The sequence below is a fragment of the Frieseomelitta varia genome, unplaced genomic scaffold (assembly GCF_011392965.1).
Source record: "Frieseomelitta varia isolate USP_RPSP 00005682 unplaced genomic scaffold, Fvar_1.2 scaffold_558, whole genome shotgun sequence".
Classification (NCBI taxonomy): Eukaryota; Metazoa; Arthropoda; class Insecta; order Hymenoptera; family Apidae; genus Frieseomelitta; species Frieseomelitta varia.
In genome coordinates, this window is record NW_025110321.1 from 313,731 (window position 1) to 335,872 (window position 22,142).

General features: G+C 31.3%; 5 protein-coding genes across 8 annotated transcripts; 3 read left to right on the forward strand and 2 right to left on the reverse strand.

The window, feature by feature from the left end:
* Window positions 1–502: 502 nt before the first annotated feature.
* LOC122533853 (NAD-dependent protein deacetylase sirtuin-7) lies at window positions 503–3,331 on the reverse strand. The gene is made up of 4 exons (XM_043663954.1): window positions 3,180–3,331; window positions 2,940–3,037; window positions 2,530–2,745; window positions 503–2,412 (listed from the first exon to the last, which is right to left on the reverse strand). Exons 1-4 carry the CDS (start codon window positions 3,276–3,278, stop codon window positions 1,254–1,256), a joined length of 1,572 nt encoding a protein of 523 aa, XP_043519889.1. The 5' UTR covers window positions 3,279–3,331; the 3' UTR covers window positions 503–1,253.
* A 1,290-nt stretch (window positions 3,332–4,621) lies between these two features.
* LOC122533870 (methyltransferase-like protein 23) lies at window positions 4,622–6,560 on the forward strand. Its single transcript, XM_043663984.1, has 2 exons — window positions 4,622–4,915; window positions 5,596–6,560. The coding sequence occupies exons 1-2, from the start codon at window positions 4,751–4,753 to the stop codon at window positions 6,178–6,180; spliced, it is 750 nt and encodes a 249-aa protein (XP_043519919.1). The 5' UTR covers window positions 4,622–4,750; the 3' UTR covers window positions 6,181–6,560.
* An 88-nt stretch (window positions 6,561–6,648) lies between these two features.
* On the forward strand, window positions 6,649–7,427 carry LOC122533872 (acyl-CoA-binding domain-containing protein 6). Its single transcript, XM_043663985.1, has one exon. It carries the CDS (start codon window positions 6,649–6,651, stop codon window positions 7,321–7,323), a length of 675 nt encoding a protein of 224 aa, XP_043519920.1. The 3' UTR covers window positions 7,324–7,427.
* Window positions 7,428–8,897: 1,470 nt separating this feature from the next.
* Window positions 8,898–13,360, reverse strand: LOC122533858 (rho GTPase-activating protein 44-like). 4 transcript variants are annotated; one of them, XM_043663962.1, is made up of 10 exons: window positions 12,695–13,359; window positions 12,187–12,340; window positions 11,817–12,102; window positions 11,509–11,733; window positions 11,101–11,398; window positions 10,774–11,013; window positions 9,891–10,684; window positions 9,649–9,821; window positions 9,345–9,392; window positions 8,898–9,260 (listed from the first exon to the last, which is right to left on the reverse strand). In XM_043663962.1, exons 1-10 carry the CDS (start codon window positions 12,754–12,756, stop codon window positions 8,967–8,969), a joined length of 2,574 nt encoding a protein of 857 aa, XP_043519897.1. In that variant the 5' UTR covers window positions 12,757–13,359; the 3' UTR covers window positions 8,898–8,966. The 4 variants fall into 4 exon arrangements, 3 of the variants coding, with proteins under 3 accessions (XP_043519897.1, XP_043519896.1, XP_043519898.1); XR_006307790.1 differs by having other exon boundaries at window positions 9,160–9,260; window positions 9,345–9,576; window positions 12,695–13,360; XM_043663963.1 differs by lacking the exon at window positions 8,898–9,260 and adding an exon at window positions 9,516–9,576 and having other exon boundaries at window positions 9,261–9,392; window positions 12,695–13,360.
* Window positions 13,361–14,101: 741 nt separating this feature from the next.
* On the forward strand, window positions 14,102–21,071 carry LOC122533859 (UNC93-like protein MFSD11). The gene is made up of 2 exons (XM_043663965.1): window positions 14,102–14,618; window positions 17,726–21,071. Exons 1-2 carry the CDS (start codon window positions 14,526–14,528, stop codon window positions 18,995–18,997), a joined length of 1,365 nt encoding a protein of 454 aa, XP_043519900.1. The 5' UTR covers window positions 14,102–14,525; the 3' UTR covers window positions 18,998–21,071.
* Window positions 21,072–22,142: the final 1,071 nt, after the last annotated feature.

Below are 22,142 nucleotides of genomic sequence, written 5' to 3' on the forward strand. Positions count from 1 at the left end.
TCGTAGCAGTAATTATACTGTCCCGTGACCTATATAAACATCATGTCATTATGAAAAAACATACTTTATTTTATTGTTAAAATCGAGCTTAGTAAATATGATATGACAAATATAATCAAATGGATATAAATGAATTTTAGAACTAGATTATTATTATATGTTGGTTTGTCTATCAAAATATAATTGGTTAATTAAAACTTATAAATAAATAACAGTCTGTTTTGCCAGAAGTACAGTTCGTAGTCTTTCCTACATTATTTTAAAAAAAATGTTTATATTAAATTCTTATTTCGTATTTTATGTATATATATTAAAAATCACCATACAGTTATATGTATAAAACAGTAAACTTTTTAATAATATAAAGAATGCACTGTGTGTATAGGCACGCATATGTTTGTATATGGCGTTATTTTTGATTTAAAAGATAGTAAATAATTTCACATATATCCTGTTCACATTTGTTTCGTTTTAAGATGGCTATATAAAAAAAATAAATAACTGAAAGATGGAAATTTATATTTTTATATAAAATTTTATACTGATTATTACATTGTTTACTAAAAAAAGAGCTAATAGTTCGATATTTATTACAAACAGTCCTTTAATATCCATAGGATTAATTTTGTTATAATGTTTAGTTCATAAGACTGGAATGGTAAATCAATATAAAAATGATACAAAAAGTTTTACATACATCCTACTTATGCACACATTCTTTTTTTAAAAAATTATACATTCAACTGTACAAATACAAAGTAAAAAATTATAATAAAAGATTTATCACTTTGGTCACTATGAACTTTTCATGATTTGCACAACATTTTAAAACTCTTACAACTAAAAATCACAATACAATTAGTCTGTACAATAGTAAAAATATCAAATCAAGCAAATTTCATAGCAAGCTTTTAACAATAAAATTAACAATTTCTAGATTAAATTCGTAAAGATACTTTTTATATATCTATTCTATAATTGAAACTTTAAAATTAAATAATCACACAACTACTAAACAGGAATAGTAGAATGCTTACAGAGATTTAAGTTCTTTTAATTTTAAATATTTTAATTTAATTGCTAAAATTTTGGATACTGGAATTAAGTTCCTACACATTTCTAAATCTTGTATACAGATCTCGTCATGATATGGAAAAATCAAACATTTACGTACATCGTCGTATATCATGTTATACATACGTTCGCATTATAACAAAAAAGAAAAGGAAGTCGCGTATTAGAAAGAGTAAATGCTACCGTTTCTTTTTCATGCCTTTGCGATATCCTTTGCCAAACCAACCAGGATTTTTAGCAGCTATTGGAGGATCTTCATGGATCACTAAAGTTTTTGTATCTTTTATCTGCTTACTCTCGGCTGCTATTAAATTAGAATTGTCTGTATCTCGTTGATAATAAAGGCAAGTGAGAGAACCTTCATTTTCCATGCAAAAAGTACAAGTAGGTTTAGGTTTTGGCACGTCTGATGTCATATTTGGTACTTGCACAAATGGATAGTAAAAAAGTGGTGTTAGTTGAGGACACATGTACATTGGTGGAAATGGCAAACCCATGGATAAAAATGGTAATGCAGTAAAAAATGGTGCTGAATAAGCAGACACTGATTCAGTTACTCTTTTAGGTGAAACACATTCTTTCTCTTTGGTTTCGGATGGAACATCTTCGTGAAAGTTATCACTGATTTGATTTAATTCCTTATGAACAATATCAGATGGCTCTTCCAAACAAGGTTGACTTGTTGTGTACTGTTCATTATTTCTAAGTCGTACAGCATGAAAAAAAATAGGATCCTTGGCACGATTATACTGTGGTATTTCCAATCCAAGATGAGTCATAATTCTTTTCATAACTTCGTCACATTTTCCATTTATTTTCAAAACTGCATTTTCATCTTTCGGCGTCCACTGTAAATTTACAATGTACAATGACGGACGTTTGTGGATTGGCCTATCCATCTGCCACAACCATGGATACTTCTTCAGAACTTTTAAGCTAGAACCTAAACACAATATAACATCCGCTTGTTTCGCTGCTCTTGTTGCACCAGTCCAATTAATTGGCCAAGGAAGATTGCCTCTTTCACCAAAGTGAACAATGGAGTCTTGCAGAACAGAGTTACATCTGTGGCATAATCTTCCAGTGCCATGAGAATATCGAGCTGTTTTTTCAGTAACATCAAATAATCTCCAATATTCTCTATATGGTTTACACATTCTACAAACTTCTACATGCATGTTGCCATGAACTTCAGATAAAAGTGTACGAGGTATTCCACTGCGCAAATGAAGCCCGTCACAATTCTGAGAAACTACATGTTTTAAAACTCTTGCCTTGTACAAAGCGTAAAGAGCCATATGCGTTAATGTTGGTTCTGCTTGGCTAAGATCATGATTTCTGAAATACATACCAAATTAATAAAAAAAAACCTAGTAACAAATAGTAAAAGATCAAGTTTTATGAATTATTTCTTTGCTATTACTTTCAATAACATTTGATCAATTTTGACATTACCCAATATCCTTTCCTTGCTGCAAACGAGTCCAAACACCGTTTGTTCCTCTGTAATCAGGGATAGAAGCAGCTGTACTAATACCAGCACCAGTATAAACAGCAAGTGATGTTGCTCTGCTGATTGCTGCTGCTAATCTCATGCACTTCTCCTCCAAAATTTCTGGTGCATCTTCTACTTCTTCTAATCTTGCTTTCACTCTATGCCTTTTTTCTTGCCTAGTAGATTAACAAGTTTTTTTTATAAACTTAATTATCAATGTAACTATCACTAAACTACATTTCTAGAATGTCCATTCATTTACAAAACCAACAAACAAATTCATACATTATGTCAATATTTTCATATTGCACCACCAATAACTGACATTCATAAATGTAAGTACAATCAATGATTTTCAAAATGGCTATACCTTAAATTAACCTCTTTTACTACATCACTACAAGATACAAGTATCCCTGTTTCCTCTGCGGTTCTGTCAGTCTCAGATTTTTGCAAAATCGCTGCTACCTGAAAATCCATAAAAATACAACATTCCAGCAGTTGTTTACGATCCATCAGGGCAATGCCGGGAAATACATCGAAGTTTTAGATAAAGGTTACAATTAATTAACTACAATCGAACAAGATGTATTAAAAATTGTACACGTACCTTTTTAAAAGTCGCTACTCGTTCGTCTTTAACTTTAAAAGCCTTAAGTGCTGCAGAACGCCTCCTTGACAGAAACTTCTCATTACCAGTCTCCTCCATCTTTAATCAAAATGACCAGTACGGTGCTGAATCAAATATCGATATAAAATGATAAAAATGGTTACGATCGCTTGAAATTAATATTTCTAACTATATTAACAGTATCATTTCTATTATTGATAGTATTACCAATACATTTTTTAAAGTTAAATTATAATTAAGAACATGTGTAAAAATATATGTGTATATATAACTTTTCGCAATTTGTACAATTATGACAAAGTTGCAAATGTTATTGTTTTAAATTACTAATACTTCATGACATAGAATGGCAATATTAAAATCGCAGAATATGTCCTGTACTACGAATAGTTCCAATTTTGTCGAATGTACGTAAGTAATTCATTGTAATCGGTTTTATTGCCGATAAAAAAAAAAAAATTAGAGAACATATTGGGCAACATGTTTCTTAACAGAAATTTATAGATTTAAACTGACTTGTATGAAAAATATTTTGTTATAATATTCTATGTATAAGAGACAATTGTTCCGTATGATACATTTTATACAAAAATATTTTTAAACTTTTGCTAGTGTAATCAATGATATTACATATATTTAATAACACTAAAGTAGAAAGTATGCATAGCAAAATAATATGTCATTCATTTGAATATTTTGATATATAATGATTGCAATAATGAATAATTAATATTACGTTTAATTTTCATAAAAAATTAATAATATCAGGAAAAACATTAACTTTTTCTATATATTTGTTATGCAGAATTAAGTCGAAAATTTTGTAAAAATTAAACCAAGTAAAATATAATAATAGTAATTGATAGTTTTCTTTTGTTATAACAAGAAAACTATCCAATACGTAATTTTAATTCTTTTGAAACACATTCCCGCTATTTGAAAATATAATATTATCTACACGTTTATATTTTCTGTTTATTTTTTAAGAGAAATTTATAGATTTAAATTAACTTGTATGAATGTCATAATATTCTGTTTAATAAAAGACATATAGAGAGAAATAAAGAATATTTCATAATTGCAATATTGATTAATAATTATTAATTACATTTAATTTATTATTACGTTTAATTTTCATGAAAAGTTAGTAATATCAGTAAAAACATTAACTTTTTTTAAATTTATAGTAACTTTTTCTAAATTTCTAAAACAAATGTTAATTGTAAAATTAAATCGAAAATTTTGTAAAATGTAATAATAGTAATAAAGATTTTGTAATAAACAAGAAAGTTATAAGGTACGTGATTTCAATTTTTCTAAAATTCGTTCCCGCCATTCGAAAATGTAAATATTATCTATACATTTATATATTTCTATTATAGTACGAATCAATAATTAGCATATTAGCGATTATATTTTCAATATTATATTTTAATTTCATTTACAGGCAATGAAAATTTGACGTTTATGATTTCTATTTGCGACTGAACAATTACAGTTAGAATGAACAGATTTCCACTAGACTAGTGGAAATGGCTTGATAATTAGTCATGCCAGGTTTAGAGGGAAGTATTTCACGCGATGCTAGTCTTTCTACGGTCAGCCTCATGTCAGATGGAATTGTTTCCGAGGAAGTGAAAAAATTCTTGTTCACGTCTCGTAAAACTCAGGATAACATACAGTGCAACGAGAGTTTGGAAATCTATATTCCGGAGGTATTAGAATTTTTCACTAATTGATACATCGTCAATTCATTTTTGTTGCACGCGTACCGCATGTACTTTTTCGGTAATTTTCTTTAAATATATATATATATATATGTATATATATATATTTTTTTACTGAAACAGTAATTCATGTATTTTCAACAAAGTAACGAAGAAATTGTTTTGCAATTAAATTTGTCATTTTGATTGATCATGAAATATTTAATGTTAAAGAACTTGAAAAAATAACATGCCCTTTTAAAACATATAGCGGACAGGTTAAGACTTACAGTCTTATTTTCTCTTAACTCCGTTTTAGTGTCACGGGCTATTTAAAAAACCGTGTTGAATAGTGCCATGCAGCGCGATTGCGTTTCCTTGATGTAACTGCGAAAAATGCCAAGCTACGCGACAAAAGCAAACAAAATAAAAATTGCCTATTTATGCAATGTGGTTTAAGTTTAATTGAAAAGAAAGTAATTAGAAAAGGAAGCTTCAATATGACTGACAACATTATAATGGCGTTATAATCGAAACCAAGCACATTGTACATTGAGCATCACAAGCATTGCGATCAACCACTGTAGCATTATTCAACATGAAGTCTGAAAAGCGCGATCACACTGCATGATACTAAAACGTTTAAGGTTTTACTACAGCTGCCTCAAGCTAATTATTTTTTGTTACAGTTACTTCAAGCTAATTATAGTTTTTATACATGGCCATCCGCACCTGTGCTAGCTTGGTTTCTTTGGGAACATAAAGAAGAACTCATTGGGAAAAGAGTTTTAGAGCTTGGATCAGGTACAGCTCTTCCTGGAATTTTAGCTAGTAAATGTGGTGCTATTGTAACTTTAAGCGATTCTGCTAGTTTTCCTAGAAGTTTACAGCATATAAGGAGAGGTTGTGAATTAAATGGTATTTTGTCTCAGGTTCAAATTGTTGGTATTACATGGGGTTTATTTCTGTCTAGTTTATTTTCAATTGGACCATTAGATTTAATTCTCGGCTCTGATTGTTTTTATGAACCAACGTTATTCGAAGATATAGTTGTTACAGTAGCATTCTTGTTAGAAAGAAATCCAAATGCAAAATTCTTGTGTACTTATCAAGAAAGAAGTGCAGATTGGTCTATAGAACATCTGTTAAATAAATGGAATCTTACTTGCACTCATATATCATTGACTGGACTTGGAGCAGATTCTGATATAAATATAAATGAATTAATGCAGGATCATACAATTCATTTGTTAAGTATACAGCGTAGAGCTTAAGTGGGTCTTTTGCCATGGCTGGAAGATATTTAATTTCTATACGTAATATACCATGGATTGTTTCTCACACTGAGCTTGAAAAATATTTTTCAGTATTCGGTGATGTAAAAGCTGCAAAAATTGTATTTAATAAACTTGGTTTAAGTACAGGTTATGGATTTGTAGAATTTTATGATAAAACAGTAATGAATTCTGTACTGAAAAAATGTCATGTTTTGGAAAATGAAAAATTATCTATTACTGAAGGTCTTAAATATTTACATGAAGATTCTGTTAAAAAATTTGTAGATGAACGCTACCTGGCATTTAACACTGACGCATATAAAGAAAATCTGCCTTGGACAGATATAGAAGAAGATTCAGAAGAGGACGACGTCGAAACAAATTACAATATAAATAAAGATTCAGTTATTAATCATTACTTGAGACATTCAGAGAAATAGTATAATTATAATTATAATTGTCAAAATGAGTCTCGAAAAAAAATTCAATAGAGCAGCAGAGTATTTACAGTCAATGGCATCAGACTTAGATTCTGCACAACTGCTAAAATTCTATGCTTTATATAAGCAGGCTACGATTGGACCCTGTAACACCTACGAACCTTTAATGTTTATGGGCAATGTATTAAAAAAATGGCAAGCATGGAAAACGCTTGGTGACATGAGTTATGACGATGCTATGAAAAATTATCTACTTGAATTAGATAAACTTAATCCTGATTGGGATAAACAATCTGATTCTAATTGGGTTGTTATTAGTCGGTTGATAAGTACAGAAGATGAAATAAGTGATGCAGATAAAACCTTTTTGGATTGGGTAAAAGAAGGACATGAAGAAAAAGTTCAAGAATTACTTGATAAGAAACCAAAACTTGCAAATTTAATAGACTCAGAAGGTTTGTTACCCATACATTGGGCTGCTGATCGAGGCTATTTAGAAATTATTAAAAAATTGATTGAAAAAGGAACAGATGTAAATGCACAAGACGAGGATGGTCAAACACCACTGCATTATGCAGTATCTTGTGGACATCATCATGTTGTAGAATATTTAATTTCTATTGGAGCTGAATTTATAGAAGATAATAACGGTATATCACCTAAAGATATCGCTGGTGAAAATTTTAAAGAAATATTGTAATTAAATGTTAAATATTAATTATGTATAATTTTAGAAATATATATTGTTAAATTAATTAATGATAAATTTGTAATAATTCATAATAATAAAAGACATTGAAGAGATTATTTATATCTTGTTTGAGATTATTTAATTATTATTTGAAGAAATAAATGTTGTTGCATTAGTTGTCTTTATTATAATTAATATATCAGTCATATATGTAAATTACTAAAAAAGAATATAAAAACTAAAGTGTTTAGATGATTTGCATTACAAAAAATTTGTATATTTTCATTTTTTGTTTTTTACTGAACTAATACAACAATGTTTAATATTAAATTTCATTTAATATAAATTCTGAAATAAAAGCTCCTGATTGTTAATGAAACGAATAAGAATACGAGTACAAGATATTTAAACATTTATCAGGTAGTTTAATTAATAATATTATTTAAAAAGAGCTAAATCGTAATTTCACCACGCAGATGATTTCATATAAAAAAATAAATATAAAATTAGATTTTTTTTATTATTGCATATTTGTAGAAATAAGAAAGAATTTTTGATGAATGAATGTCATTAAATGTTATTATATACAATATATTTATCAATACATACATTTTTTTACATTTAAAAAAATATTTCGTTTTGAAAAAGTAAAATTTGTTAATGGATTGTAAAATTTTGTAAATCATAAATATTGCATCAGTAAATAAAAACAAAATAACCTTATACATCTAATACAACAGAATTAACTTTGAATACAATTGAATAAGCATATTAAATATTATTTTCGTTTAAGCTAAATAACTGAAATTAAACAACTGAAAATTTTAGAATTTTTGGCAATATTATAAATTTTATGTTATCACAGTATTGTTATTTTGTAAAACAAATACACGCAATAGACGCCTATTTATTTACATTGCAGTCAAAATATTATTTTATCCAAAATTATTTTTTGTAACAGCTTAAAACTAATTCCAAAAATTCATTTCTTTCCTCTTTTTTAATAAGTAATCACCTTAGTAAATGCATTACAATCTAGTATATACTCTGTAAATATAAATAAATTACATACAAAATACAAACATGTTATAATTAATGCCAAGTATGTTCCATTTTGTATTACATAATAACCATACTGAAATTTGTGTGCTTAAAACATATGTCAATCAAGAGAGATCAAATGCCACATCATTTTATACATTTACATTTATACGTTTTCATTATTTTTACAAATATAAAAATCGATAAATTGCAAAAATACTAGAGTTAAATATGGAAATAACATATATAATTTCTTTCAATTACCTTTAATATATAACTATAAAAACTTAAAAATGTTTAATCTTACAATTGCAAATTTATTTTTCGCTTTTTTCTTTTTATTATCATTTTAAAAATACAGAAGAAAACATATTTCTCATTTTCTGCATAACTTCAAAAATTTCGTTTAAATGATGTGCTATTATTTTCAATGTGATTGTTAAATATTCATTTCACTAAAAGTAGGAAAACGTACATAATTTCTGTTAAATGTTTCCTGCAGTTTCATATTGTCTTATAAGAAATATAGCCTTTCATTTTTCTTTCTTTCTTTAAATATTAATTTAAAAGTTCTCTTATGAATGTAGTAATCACTTTTTACACAATTAATTCTAGAGATTAGTACTTTCGTGTTCTGATTTAATTCGCGCGGTGGGTGGAGGTGGTGGCGGCGGTTGTGGTCGCGGAGGCCTTTGATGAAATCTTGGAGAGGCCGGAACAGGTTGTTGCGGTGATTTGACAACAACTACCGTCTCAGTCTGAGTTTGCACATCGATAATATTTCCTTCTGATCTGGTTCGTACATGAGCTTTCGTTTGTTCTGGAGCGTTCAATTTGGCTGGCTTTTCCGGTCGTTCGCCGTACAAGGACATAGACGAGGGTCGACTACCTACACTGGGGCTTCTCTGTAAGTTCGAAGCCGCGTTGCCATTGTTGTTGCCCGAGGTGCAGAACACATTGCCATTGCCACGCACTTGTATTATACTGACCTGTTGTTTGTCCACTGAATATACATGAGCTCTTTCCAAAGTTAAAGGCTATAGGTTGTTAAAAAGGAAAAAGATATTAATAACCTTGAGAAAAATTATCGTGCGATTTGACATGTTAAAATGAAAATTAATTTTCAACACAGTTTGTTCTTCCTTTTATATATTGCTTACGTTATTGTATTTCAAAATGCAATATCCAGGCAGTGATATTTGTCGAGTCCACTGGCAGTAACTACATTTATTTTAAAGAATTATCTTACATATACTGAAAATGAACGTAATGTTTAAACACTCAGACACTCACCCCTGTTTCGCTGTCTAAGTTCTCATTGCTGTGCCGTGGTTGTTGTTTAATGAGACTCGAAGGTCGAATTAATCCGGCTGGTCGTTCTGGAATAGCTGGTTTACTACTTCTATCAAGTGTGCTTGTATATACAGGATTATTGTCCGTCTTCTTACGTAATTCGACCATTTCTTCTACAAGGGTAAGGTATATGTTAAACATTCTGTATTTTTTTTTTAATAAAAAATTATGAAAATATTTACCTGTATTATGTACTATGTTGGTTATGCTTCTTGGAGCAGCTACTGGTCTGCGTCTCTCTAGTGTAGAGGGAAGCGGTCTTTCAGTTGGTAATACCTTCAATTTATGTGTAGAATTTTCTGAGTTTTCTACTTCTATAATAGATTTATTGCATACTGCATTTTCTATGGTATTTCTCTCAAGAGCAACAGGAGTGTATAATTTCTTTTCAGCTTTTTGATTTTCTTGGTTAACCTTTTCAGTTTCCGTGTTCGTATTATGTAAATCTTCTTGTACTTCGTTAACACGATCTGAACAATCAATTGACGAAGAATCTATAAGTGCATTTACTTCACTATTGTGTTGTTTAGTTTCTGTTTCTATGCCTCCGTCCTGCTTATCTGTGTTATTGTCATGTTTTACGATTGACTCAGTATTTGTTGTTTCGTGTTTTTTCATACGATTAAGAGTTCCTGATGTTAAAGGTCTAGGTGGTTTATCAGGCGTCGGTGGTGGCTTATCATCAGATTTTTTATCATGTTTATCCGGAGTAGTGCTATTTGGTGGTGTTGGAGCTGGTTTGTTTTTCCTGCGAGCTGCTGGTTTAGGACTGCCTTGTGGAGGACTTTCTCCGTGATCACTAAGACTACTATTGGAAACGCAACGACGCATACTCATGGTTTGATTTTCTGAACAGTTTATAATACCGACCTCCAAATCACGATCGAAATCTATTTCACCAGGAAAAAACCAATCTGCATACGTGATCAATTGATCAACTATAAGACTAGAGTTATTAGCTGTGCTCATATTCATTCTGAAATAATGAACATTGGTAGAAATTATCACGTAACTTACTTCGTAATGATTAATTATACAAATTACGTAAATAAATAACATTCTTACACCATTGTATTTACATCCTCCTGTGGACTCCATATTAAGTTAGGGGCGATTACAATTGCAATATTTTGTGGTGACATTTTGTTCACATCTTGGTTTTTAGTGAGAACTGCTAAAAATTTGATTAGGAACCGTAAATTTTCTAAATTTGCAGGTGGTAACTTATGTAACACCTCCCAGAGAGCTCTCAATCTTGTTTCATTTTGAGTTATCTTCGCAGCTGCCATCCATTCAGAATATAATCTTAAAATAAGATGAAAACAACATATGTAATGCTATAGTACTTCCTACCATTATCAAGGATAATAAATATTATCTTTATATATTTACTTGTAAGTTAGAAGAGGCTCGGGTAATTCTCGAAGATAAGATTTTAATGCGCCAGCAATTACATGTGGATCTTTGTATTCAAGAGCAGTTGGTAATGTGAGGCAGCATGCATCTAAACTCAGTTTAATTCGTCGCGATTTCGATGCAGCGCCAGCTATTCTAAAAAGGCCCTCTTCTTCCATACCTAATCTTAACAACGCAGACACACACAATTGAATGGGCAACGCAATCTTTCTGTTAGTTACTCTGAGATGTTCTTCCAGAGGATAGCCATAAACTGGTTTCATTTCATTATCATCTACAAAGGAGTTGCATGTGAATTAAAATTTTTAGTGAATTTTGAAAACATAACATGATAAAAATCCTTGAGCAAACGTTTTCGGTTTACAAATACATTTGGATACTTACTAATATAACTTTCTAATCCAGGAATAAGATCTTCGAGGCAATGCAACGCACTTTCGTGATAAGCTCTTTGAAGTTTCACGTACTGTATAATAGTGTGTGCCAATTCAGTTTCACGTGACATAAGTTGAAACATTTCTGCAGCCAGTTGATCTCTACATTGTTCAACTTTAGCTTCCGCCTCCTCTAATTCTTCTCTTAAATTATCTACCTTCGTTGCACCTGCACCTATTGCACAACATCAATTTCAAAAGTTGAACGTAATTCTTGTAATTGTGTAACTTAAAGGTCAGATTAAAATTTCTTCGTACTAGCACTGTGTTTACTGGCTTGTTGATATCTTGTCCTCACACTGTCCATATCTAAAGTTAATCGGGCTAAATTTCTTTTATGCTTTATAATATTTGGTACGTCTGTGTCTAAAATATGTTGAAGCGGTATTGCAACATATTGTTCAACTTTCGCTTCGTGTTCAATCGCTTCGTTCGCTAAATACATTTGCGCACGACCACATTCGGATAAAGTAAAACCCATGAGGCCATCTTCAGGGGCATTTTCTAACATTGTTTGTCCCAATACATATTCCGGGCACTTTTTCTAGAAAGATACACAATTAAAAATGAAAACGAAGGGAAACGTTATCATACAAAGAGTTTAAATGCAAATCTCATTGTGTATTACCAATCGTTTTTCTTTAAGCGCAACATCTTGTATCATAGCCTGATTCGGTGGATTGCCAAGTCTCTTGTTTAATCCAATGAGAGCCATCCTAATTTGATCTACATGTTTATCTGCGGCTTGCAAATCATCTGTAAGCACTTCGGTTTTGCCAGCTCTACAAAAAAACGAAAATCTCGGTTAACAACTTTACACATTGACAAATTCAAATTGAAGTAATGTTCTCCAAAGCCAATCCATTTTAAGATAGTCTGATTCATAAGCTATTTTCGTATATCTTCTTCTATTAGTATATCTCCTTCTACTGAATTCTATCTGACTTCAACGTTTGAATTTCTACCTCGAAAATTTCAGGAGAATGGAAATTATTTCTTATTGTAGACAATAAGAAGATATGCTCTGTTCAAAAAATCGAGTATTTCACGTAGCTATAGTATAATACGTAGAAAGTGAATACGCGCTCTACAATCGTCTTGAAAATTTAATTCTACGAAAACGGAATTACGATTACCTGGAAAATGTTTGATCGGCGAGTTGTTTGACTCTGAAGAATTGTTTCTTCATGATTGACATACAATCACCTAATGCTTATTATGTAAAAGAAGGTTTCACGTTGATCCACTGCGATTACGACTGCTTCGTGATCTGTTAACTGCACCTACGTTCACGACCGCACATGTTTAGCGTAATCGCGCGACGGCGAAGGAACACACGGACGGTGAAAAAAAAAAACGGAGAGAACCCTTCGTATCACTCGAAGGACAGCAATTCGTCATAATGTTTGTATAACGATCGCACACCCTCTAACGCACGAGCGAACAACACGCTCCGACTCGTGTATCCTTGCACGCTGTCGACGTGCCCGCATTCACGAGAGTGCGTTACGAGAATTCACCGTTTGTATCTTAAATTTGCAAACGTGTCAGAATCTCGGCAACTTTTAATCGCGGCATTTTGTTTTCTTGTTCACCATTGGCTGCTCAACACACCTCCAATACCGAAAACAGACGTCCACGTTATTCATCGTTCGGAGAAACTTTTTGTCGCGCGACAATTTTCGCTTCTCTCTTCGAACGGGCCTTGAATTTAATTTTTATCGGGATATTCGATAACGGGGGGGACAACAAGTTTTTACTGTCCGCAGTCGGCCATTCTTGTTTCCCATTGTGATTTCGTTCGGAACGAGATATCGTACCGATGGGCGCGGGAAATTTGAAATGGTCGCTCGTAAAACGTCAATCATAATACGCATCAGTTAATAAGTAGCTGGTGAAAATTTTTTAATTTGTGCTGTGCTGTGTGTGTGTGTGTGTGTATTATATAAAATATTTTGATGTTTCGTTAATATTGTAACAGGACTGCAATGATTATATTGGTCAAATTTGGAACGAATCTGAGGATGTACAGGGTGTTCTGTAACTAAAAGTACAACCGAATAGGAGAATTATTTTATATGAAAAAATATTCATTATCATTATTACATGGATAATTGTACGGGACGAGGATAAATAAAACAGTTTGTATTCTCAGATTAATGTATTTAAATTTTCATCTGTGTAAATAATTTTCAACATATAATATTCGTTTAAATACAACTGCTATTTTTAACCCAGCTTATTTCTGCTTCACGTTTGTATCACGTTTGCGCATAGGATATCTTCGTGTCGATCATTCGCGCCTGGCCAGTACGAAATTAACTAAATTCAAATATGCTTGATAAATTTTTCAAATTCAATTTTCACGAAAACAAAAGCTTCAATGGAAAAATTTTATTCTTTCTTCTCGGCTAGTTTTTTCACCTTTTATTCATACCACTATTTACGGGACACCCTGTATATAAAAGTTACAAGATATTTATTGCAAACATGTATTTAGGACAAAATTAGTATGTAGAGCCATCGTCGGCAAATAATAATTGCAAATATAATGCCAATTTGGTGTATTTGCTACTCTACGAAATATTTTTCGGAATAATATTACTATACGACGTTAAATATTGCAATCATAACCTATTTATAGCGTGTAAGATATCGATATATCGATGCTCGTTCTAACACAACGTATCATGCAGTCGATAAGAAGTATATCCACCATAGTTTGACGATGACTTCAAATCATGTCAATTGAGGAAGAAGGGAATTATGTATTGTTGGCAATCGCACATTCGCTTCTATTTCTCACCTAGATCGCGACCATCTGTTTACTCTTGATCCTTTAATACTTCACTCCGAATAACGAAGCTTGAGCGTGCCCGCGAAAAATTTTCTCAATTTTTTTCTGATTTTCCCTCCTTTTTTTCTTTCTTTTTTTATTTTGATTGATTTTATTTAAAAGTATTCATCATGAGATTAGACAAAAGTTTTATAAATGTGATGATACTAAGCTGGGGATTTATGTTGTTATTTACCGCATTTCAGACGTTGGGAAATATCGAGGTAAGTTTGAAAAATAGACAATAGATATTTGATTTGAATTTTTTCATGAACGGAGAATTTATGTATTTTATATATATATATGAATCAGTATTCAGTATGGTTATGAGAATATAAATTTAGTTTTAATTTAGTATAAATTCTATTCATCCATTCGTTGTATGAAAAAATTGAAATGAAATCTGATTAATAATTTTTGTAAAAACAAGCTAAACAAGGTTTTTAATTTAATAGCTGGTTATATTATTTACTAAAATAATTTATTAAAGTTATCTTAAATATTTTTTTATTCACAAGCCAGAGTATTGTATGCATAAACATATTGTATTTATTGTTATTGTGTGTGATTCAAGTTATTTAGCATTGTGTATAATAAATGTATTTTTGGAACCATTAAACATTAATAATTAAGTCATTACAATTAGTAATTTTCTCCTTTATATATATATTTGTACTTATATAATATTAAGTGAAGAAAATGTAAAATATATTTTATGTATTATGTACATATAGTAGTTCTCTATTGTAACTTTGAAATCACATAATTACATTAATTATTACGTACATACAATCATACAATCATATGTTGTACATTGCACTTGGAAACAAATTATTGACAGTTGCAATATTAATTATAGTTTAATGTATCATATTAATTAAATCTTATAATCTTATAACTATATGTCGTTATTATATAATTGACGGATAGTTATTTCTAGCATTTTTGTACGCACATTATTCTCTATGTATCTTGTTCCAGTTTAAAGTTATTCTATTATACAAAGTATTGTACATATTGATAATAAAGTTAATTTTAGATGATTTTCATATTGGTGTTAACCATTGAAATTAGTTGATTACTTGCCATTAGCCACAGTGCTGAAGAAATATTTTTTGTATAAATAAATTGATCATATAAAGAAAACTTAACAGAATTATTTGTATTCATTTTCTAATAAATACTGTTTATAACAATTTTAGTATTAATGTAATTTTCATAAATGTGTGTTTCTTTTATTATTAATTTGTTATAAAGGTAGAAATTAATTAATTTGACTGGTAACAAAAACTTTTTACATAACATAATTCTGCAAATTTTAAGGAAATTATAAGGAGTGCATAATTTTGAAGATGATGAGAAAGTTATAAAAAATAAGCATAAACTGTGAAACTAATAAAATTTATTAACTTCTGTTGTACATCATAATGCATCAGTAAAATAACAATTCAGAAAAAAAGTGATTATTGATCATATCCAAATAAACATAAAGTTATTGTTACTAGTAAGAATTCTACATTTTGGATTTCTTAAAACCTCTTGCAAAAAACTTTTATTGTCAATCAGGTTCTGTCATCATCTTTGCAAGATAAATTTAGTGATATTTTGCCAAAATTATAAATTTTTGTTGAATATCTTCATGAAATGTTGATGACAAATATCACATTAGTATCTTTCAGAGAAAATCAACAATCTGTGAGAGAAGAAACAATCAAATTGAATTACATAATATACTTTGAATTCAAAATCATTATTTTTTATTATGATTGCAGTCATAAACAATAAAATTTAAACTGATAACATTATTATCAGTGTATAATTAGCCTTGAGAGATTTGATAACAAAATTTATCAGTTATTATTGATAAGTATGTATGACATATAAATCTATAGTTCAAAGTATTATTTTTTTTTAAATAATAGCGATAAATATATTTATTACAATTAACTTTAACTATTGTCGTTGCAATTCTTGTAATAGAAAACATAATAGGAGTATTTTTAAAAGATAAGCTAAGAGACACAATGTTGTATGTTAATAAGATAATATTGCTTTTTTTATTTTTATAGTGTGATATACATGTAAATAATATATAGAAATATATACAATACATATTACGTTGGATATCATACACCGACATATATGTAGACGTGTTCAACAAATTGTTCAGTGCAGGAAAAAGGTAACAGTCAATTGTTAGGCCTTGATAGATTCTATTAATTCTATTAAATAATGAAAGTGGAAACAGTCACGATCTAGTTTGCATCCAATATAGCAAACAGATAATAATTGTACAAATAAAATCTATTGAAATAAGGTCGGCATGTAATTTAATATTTATCTTCTGAAAATAACATTTGAAAATTGAGGTTATCATTCAGTTGTGCATGTTTCTTTCTACATACATGTACATTCTTGCAATAATTTTTTATTGTAATTTATTGTCTATTAATCTAACTGCCGATGTATCATGTCCTCTCGATTTTGATGATTTTTGAACATGTTGGTAGATAACACAGGATATATGAAAGTCTATTCGTTTATATGCAGAAGCTTCATGTTTGTGCATAAACTTGGTAGTGTTCTTTTACAATACTTTTGTCCAATTAAACTATTATGTACATTGTTCTGAATAAATTAATTAGTAAATCAATATAAACATCATTATTTATTTATTTTTCTTGAACATTAGTGTACATATTACATAACATTTACCAAAATAAAGTTTAAATAAAACTAATGTACATGTAATATTTACATAAACAAAAAGCAAGAATTGGGTTTGGGTTAGCTCATATGTTTGGCCGCCTTACGACCAATACTGATGCATATGCATGAATGCATAATTATGAATAGAGTTCATTGTAGTGGTACTGACAATTTTTTGCAACTTTGGAACATTTTGAAAACTAAGTTGATCCTACACATATTTAAAGATCATGCAAATCTCAGGGTGAAGGACACAACATCTTGGCAGTTTTACCACCTCTTTTATAAATAATAATTTGTAAAAGATGGAACAACGCGAATGGTTGCTTAACTCTTTACCTTGTAAGTAGTTAGACTAGATGATTACAAGCATCGGCTAATTTCTCGTTCATCGTCGAAGATGAGCAATTCTTCTTCGATGTAGCGATACGTCATCTATTGTGAATGGATTATCAAGTAACGTTCCATTCAGAGTGAATTCATCAAGATTAAACGCATTGAGATACTAAAACAAGAGAAAGAAAAAGAAAAATATTACCAAGACAATAACAATTTAAGTTAAAATTGATAAAAACGCAAACGTTTATTGTATTCTATTACATTAGGCTTATTTTCTGTGCAGAAAACAGTGCTGGATAGTATTCACAACGATGATCCGAATTTCACCGGCGAAGCCTACGTCAGCTTAGCTATAGTCTATGCGGCGTTTGCCATATGCAACTGGCTAGCACCGTCGTACATCTCGGTAACAGGACCGCGGGTTGCTATATTGACCGGCGCTTGCTTCTACGTTCTTTTCCTAGCATCTTTCCTCTGGCCTCAAACTGTTCTCCTCTATGCCGGTTCCTGTATCATAGGTTTGGGAGCTGCGTTGATATGGACCGGACACGGGCAATACCTAACCGAGAACAGCGACTCGAGTACGATGTCCAGGAACACCGGAATATTTTGGGTGATATTTCAGTTCTCTATATTCGCCGGCAACATTTTCGTCTACTACGAGTTCAAGGAACCAAAGATCGACGCGTCGCAAAGAAAATTCGTGTTCAGTGTGCTCACCGGAGTGGGGTTTCTCGGCACGTGTTTACTGCTCGCCTTGAGAAAAGTGTCGCACAGCTTGGTCTTAGGGGAGGCGGAAGGTGTTTCCAGCGCTGACAAGGAACTTCGAATACCAGAGCCTGCGAGGAAGAAACCACTGTTGGCTGCGTGGAACGCTTTGGCCGATGCGCTCTCTCTTTTCATTACACCGAGGATGCTTCTGTTGTCTTTGATGTTCCTCTACACCGGACTGTTGTTGACGTTCTACTCGGGAGTCTATTCGTCCAGTATCGGATTCACCAAAGCGTTGGGCGAGTTTCGTAAGAGCCTGGTCGGCCTTTCCGGGATCTTCATCGGGATTGGGGAGGTGATCGGCGGCATCATCTTTGGCATCTGCGGCACCAAGGTGTCCCGCGTCTGCGGCGTGTGGTCGGTGGTGATCACCGGATTCTGCGTCAACCTGTTCGCCTTCGTTACCATTTTCCTGAATTTGCCGAACGACTCGCCGTTCACCGACACCGACAGTCCAGCGTACATCACCACGTCGCCGATTCTGGCGATGGCCGGGAGCCTCGCTCTTGGCTTCGGAGACGCTTGCTTCAATACTCAAATCTACTCGCTGTTGGGCACAATGTACGTGCAACAGAGCGCATCAGCATTCGCGGTGTTCAAGTTCTGCCAATCGATCGCGACGGCAATAAGCTTCGCTTACAGCACCGTCGCTCACCTCTACACGCAGCTTCTCATTTTGGCGATAAGCAACGTCATTGCTACTGTCACCTTCTGTTACGTCGAGCACAAGATGAGAACAGAGAGAGAGAACAGTCATTCGGAGAGCGATCTGACGAACGATTGATCTAGATCCAGGAACCGTAACGTTGCGTTAACGTAATATTTCCATTCGTTAAATTTTATTATTCTTCCGTTGATAACTCACGTTATTGAATTACGTGGTCACGAGAAAAAAAGTTCGAAAGATTCGCTCGATATCGTCAGTACTTCGTTTTCTATCGAGGTCTTATAATTTTATAAAGTTAAAGAGGAAGTATTGGCCATCTTTTGAACCATCTTCCAAACCAACAGCTTACTCTATTGGACTTTTTGAATGATATTACGTTCACGCAACTTATATGTCTTGTCGCTTGGTTCTTAATGGCTTAAATTGAGAAAAGACACGATCGTTGAAACATAATGCTCAAGAAAATGAATTGATTTTATCGTGCAAGGAGTAATGGAAATGATACATTATTTTGATAAAGTAAATAGATAAGATGATTTTGTTATATGTATATATGTATATTAGGTTAAAGAGCGTGAAACATTGTTTCGTTGAACGTGGCATGTCAATGCTACGCGCGTTTGATATGCATTAACTTGATATGCTAACACTAACTCATTCGCTACTATTGATTCATAGATTGCAACGTCTCGATATGTCGACTTGTATAGTATTTTTTGTCTATTTTTGATTTTTTTTAGTGAACGGCTTGAAAAGATCAAAAATAGCAATAATGTATTAGCCAATGTTATTGCTGAAAATAAATTTCTAACGAAGGCAATTATATTTCTGTAGCAGCGGCTGTGTTGGACAAAAATGAACAAGGCATGTGTATTGTCAAATCATATAATTCCAGTGTTTCAGTACTATTTTAAAAGACTGCGTTTTTATTAATTATTGTAATGGTTATCAACTAAGAAATTTTAAAACACGAGATGGATTATATATTTTTATTTTATATATACAGTATATATAAATATATTTCGTTACTACTGTGGAATAGTAATGATGTTAAATCTCATAAAATAATTGTAAATAATTCCATTAGATTCAGGAAGTTCGTGTAATATTTTTGAGAAAGCCTCGAACTATCTCTCCTCTTAATCTCATCTGCTTTTTATCTACGTGTGTAAAGTTAAATGTTCGTATAAAGCTTGTTTTACAAATGAATGATGAATTATATCACGATGATCAAGGATCATAAAACTAGATAAAGCATCAAAACAAGAATTTGCTTTGCGTGGAAAATTAAGTTACAGGAAACATGAAACCATCTCCGGTGTCAATGCAATATCTTTCGTAAACTGTTCGCAGAATGATTTTTGCTGTTGCAAGATATAGTTAACGTTATAAAATTAGAATTGTACAAAACATTTTGAGTACTTGAAAGTTTTATCACTTATCTGCATACAGGTCGTGTGATCAAAGAAAGAAAGTAATTAAAAAAAACAGACCTTTGTTCTTTCATCTAAAGACAAAGATCTCTCTGTGACAATTTTTACTAGCACATACAATTTATAGCTGGTCTAAAACTGATTAAACTTTTATCTGAAATATCCCTTTTGATTGCATTATCGGTTACAAGTCCTTGAAATCCGTGTGAATTTCCAATGGCGTCAATGCTCTCTATAATGATCTTAGAGCTTTGCAAGATTAGAAGAAATATTTCGTTTGAACGAAGATTAAAAATTACTATTTTTTAAATATGTTTTACTTCGGTTAATTGAAGTTAGAATAACAATAATTTCGTTGTAAAGAAATTAGAATTGTGAAATTTTTGTGGTAAAAGATGTATTTAGATATTGTTGAGCGCTGAAGTGAAAGTAGCTATAATTAAATATTTAAATATTTAAAAAGAAAATTTAACGATAAAGAGAGAGAAAAAGGGAGAGAGAGAGGAACTGTTTCCATTTAAACAAATAGCACAAACTTCCATTGATGTGAATGTTTTGTAATTTGTATTTGTAGAATATACATATGTATATGAATTGATACACGATATTTAGTTCTCGTTTTGAAAAATGGTGAGACTGTAATGTGAACCTAATTCTCGACAATTGCGCTAGCCAAACAATTTTCTATCGTATTTTAAAAAACTTTGAAGCAATGATATTTTTTAGCGTATATTTTACGGCAATAAATATGAAAAATAATAGAAAACAAAAAAAAAAAGAAAAGAAAACACATACGTTAATGTATGTAACAGATAATTTTGAAATTATTTTTTATGATATCGTGGGTAATGGTTAATGGTTATTTGTATGAAAATATTCTGTATGTACATACTACTTCGAAACTAATTTGAGATTGAGACATAATCTTTCCTTTCAGCAGCGATGTGACACAAAATAGTTATATTTTTGTCCGTTAATCAGATTTTTCTATTCTTGTTGATTCTTTTCTATTCTTGTTGATCTAGCAGAAAATTCAGTTTTCAAAATGTTCTTTGCTAGAGTATTATTGTAAATACATTACGACCAAATTTGTAAATACGTATAATTTGAATTACAATATATGAAATATTTTGCACAATTCCTAATATTATCGGGATCATAATGAATCTCTGTTGCTTGAAAGTATTCGAAGAATATTTGTTGTTCATCGGTGATTTAATATTCATGGAAGAAAGTTTGTAAATTAATTTGGGATAATGTAAATCACGTATGTAAATCGATCCATCGTTCTGGAATAATTGTTAATAACTAACCGAATAAAGATTCATATCCGAAACTGTGTGTAAAACATTTCGTGCACGTTTCCAACTATATCACCTCCAATTTCGATTCAAGTTCCCAATGTAATTTGCAAGTAATTAAATATTTTTGAAACCAATTATTTCGACCAATTTGATCAATATAAATATGTGTAACAAATTTCCAAATCTTTTTACGTTCATTTAAAACTTTAAATAGAACGAAGGAAGAAATCCATTTCATGATTTGGCGCGTTACATCAAAAGTAGTCTCCTTGTCTACCGCGCGAATATATCTGTCCTTGTCCCACGCTATCGCTCTCCTTGTTTACCGCGTGTATATGTCTGTCTTTGTCGCACGCTGTTGCTCTCCTTGTCTACCGCGCATATATGTTTGTCCTTGTCGTACACTAGTGCGCTCTTTGTCTAATGACGCTAGACAAGGAAAGCAACAGTGTGCGACAAGGACAACCTTCGATCTATTGAAAAAAAAATTCAACTTTTTACACACACGTTTCTCTAGGACAAAAC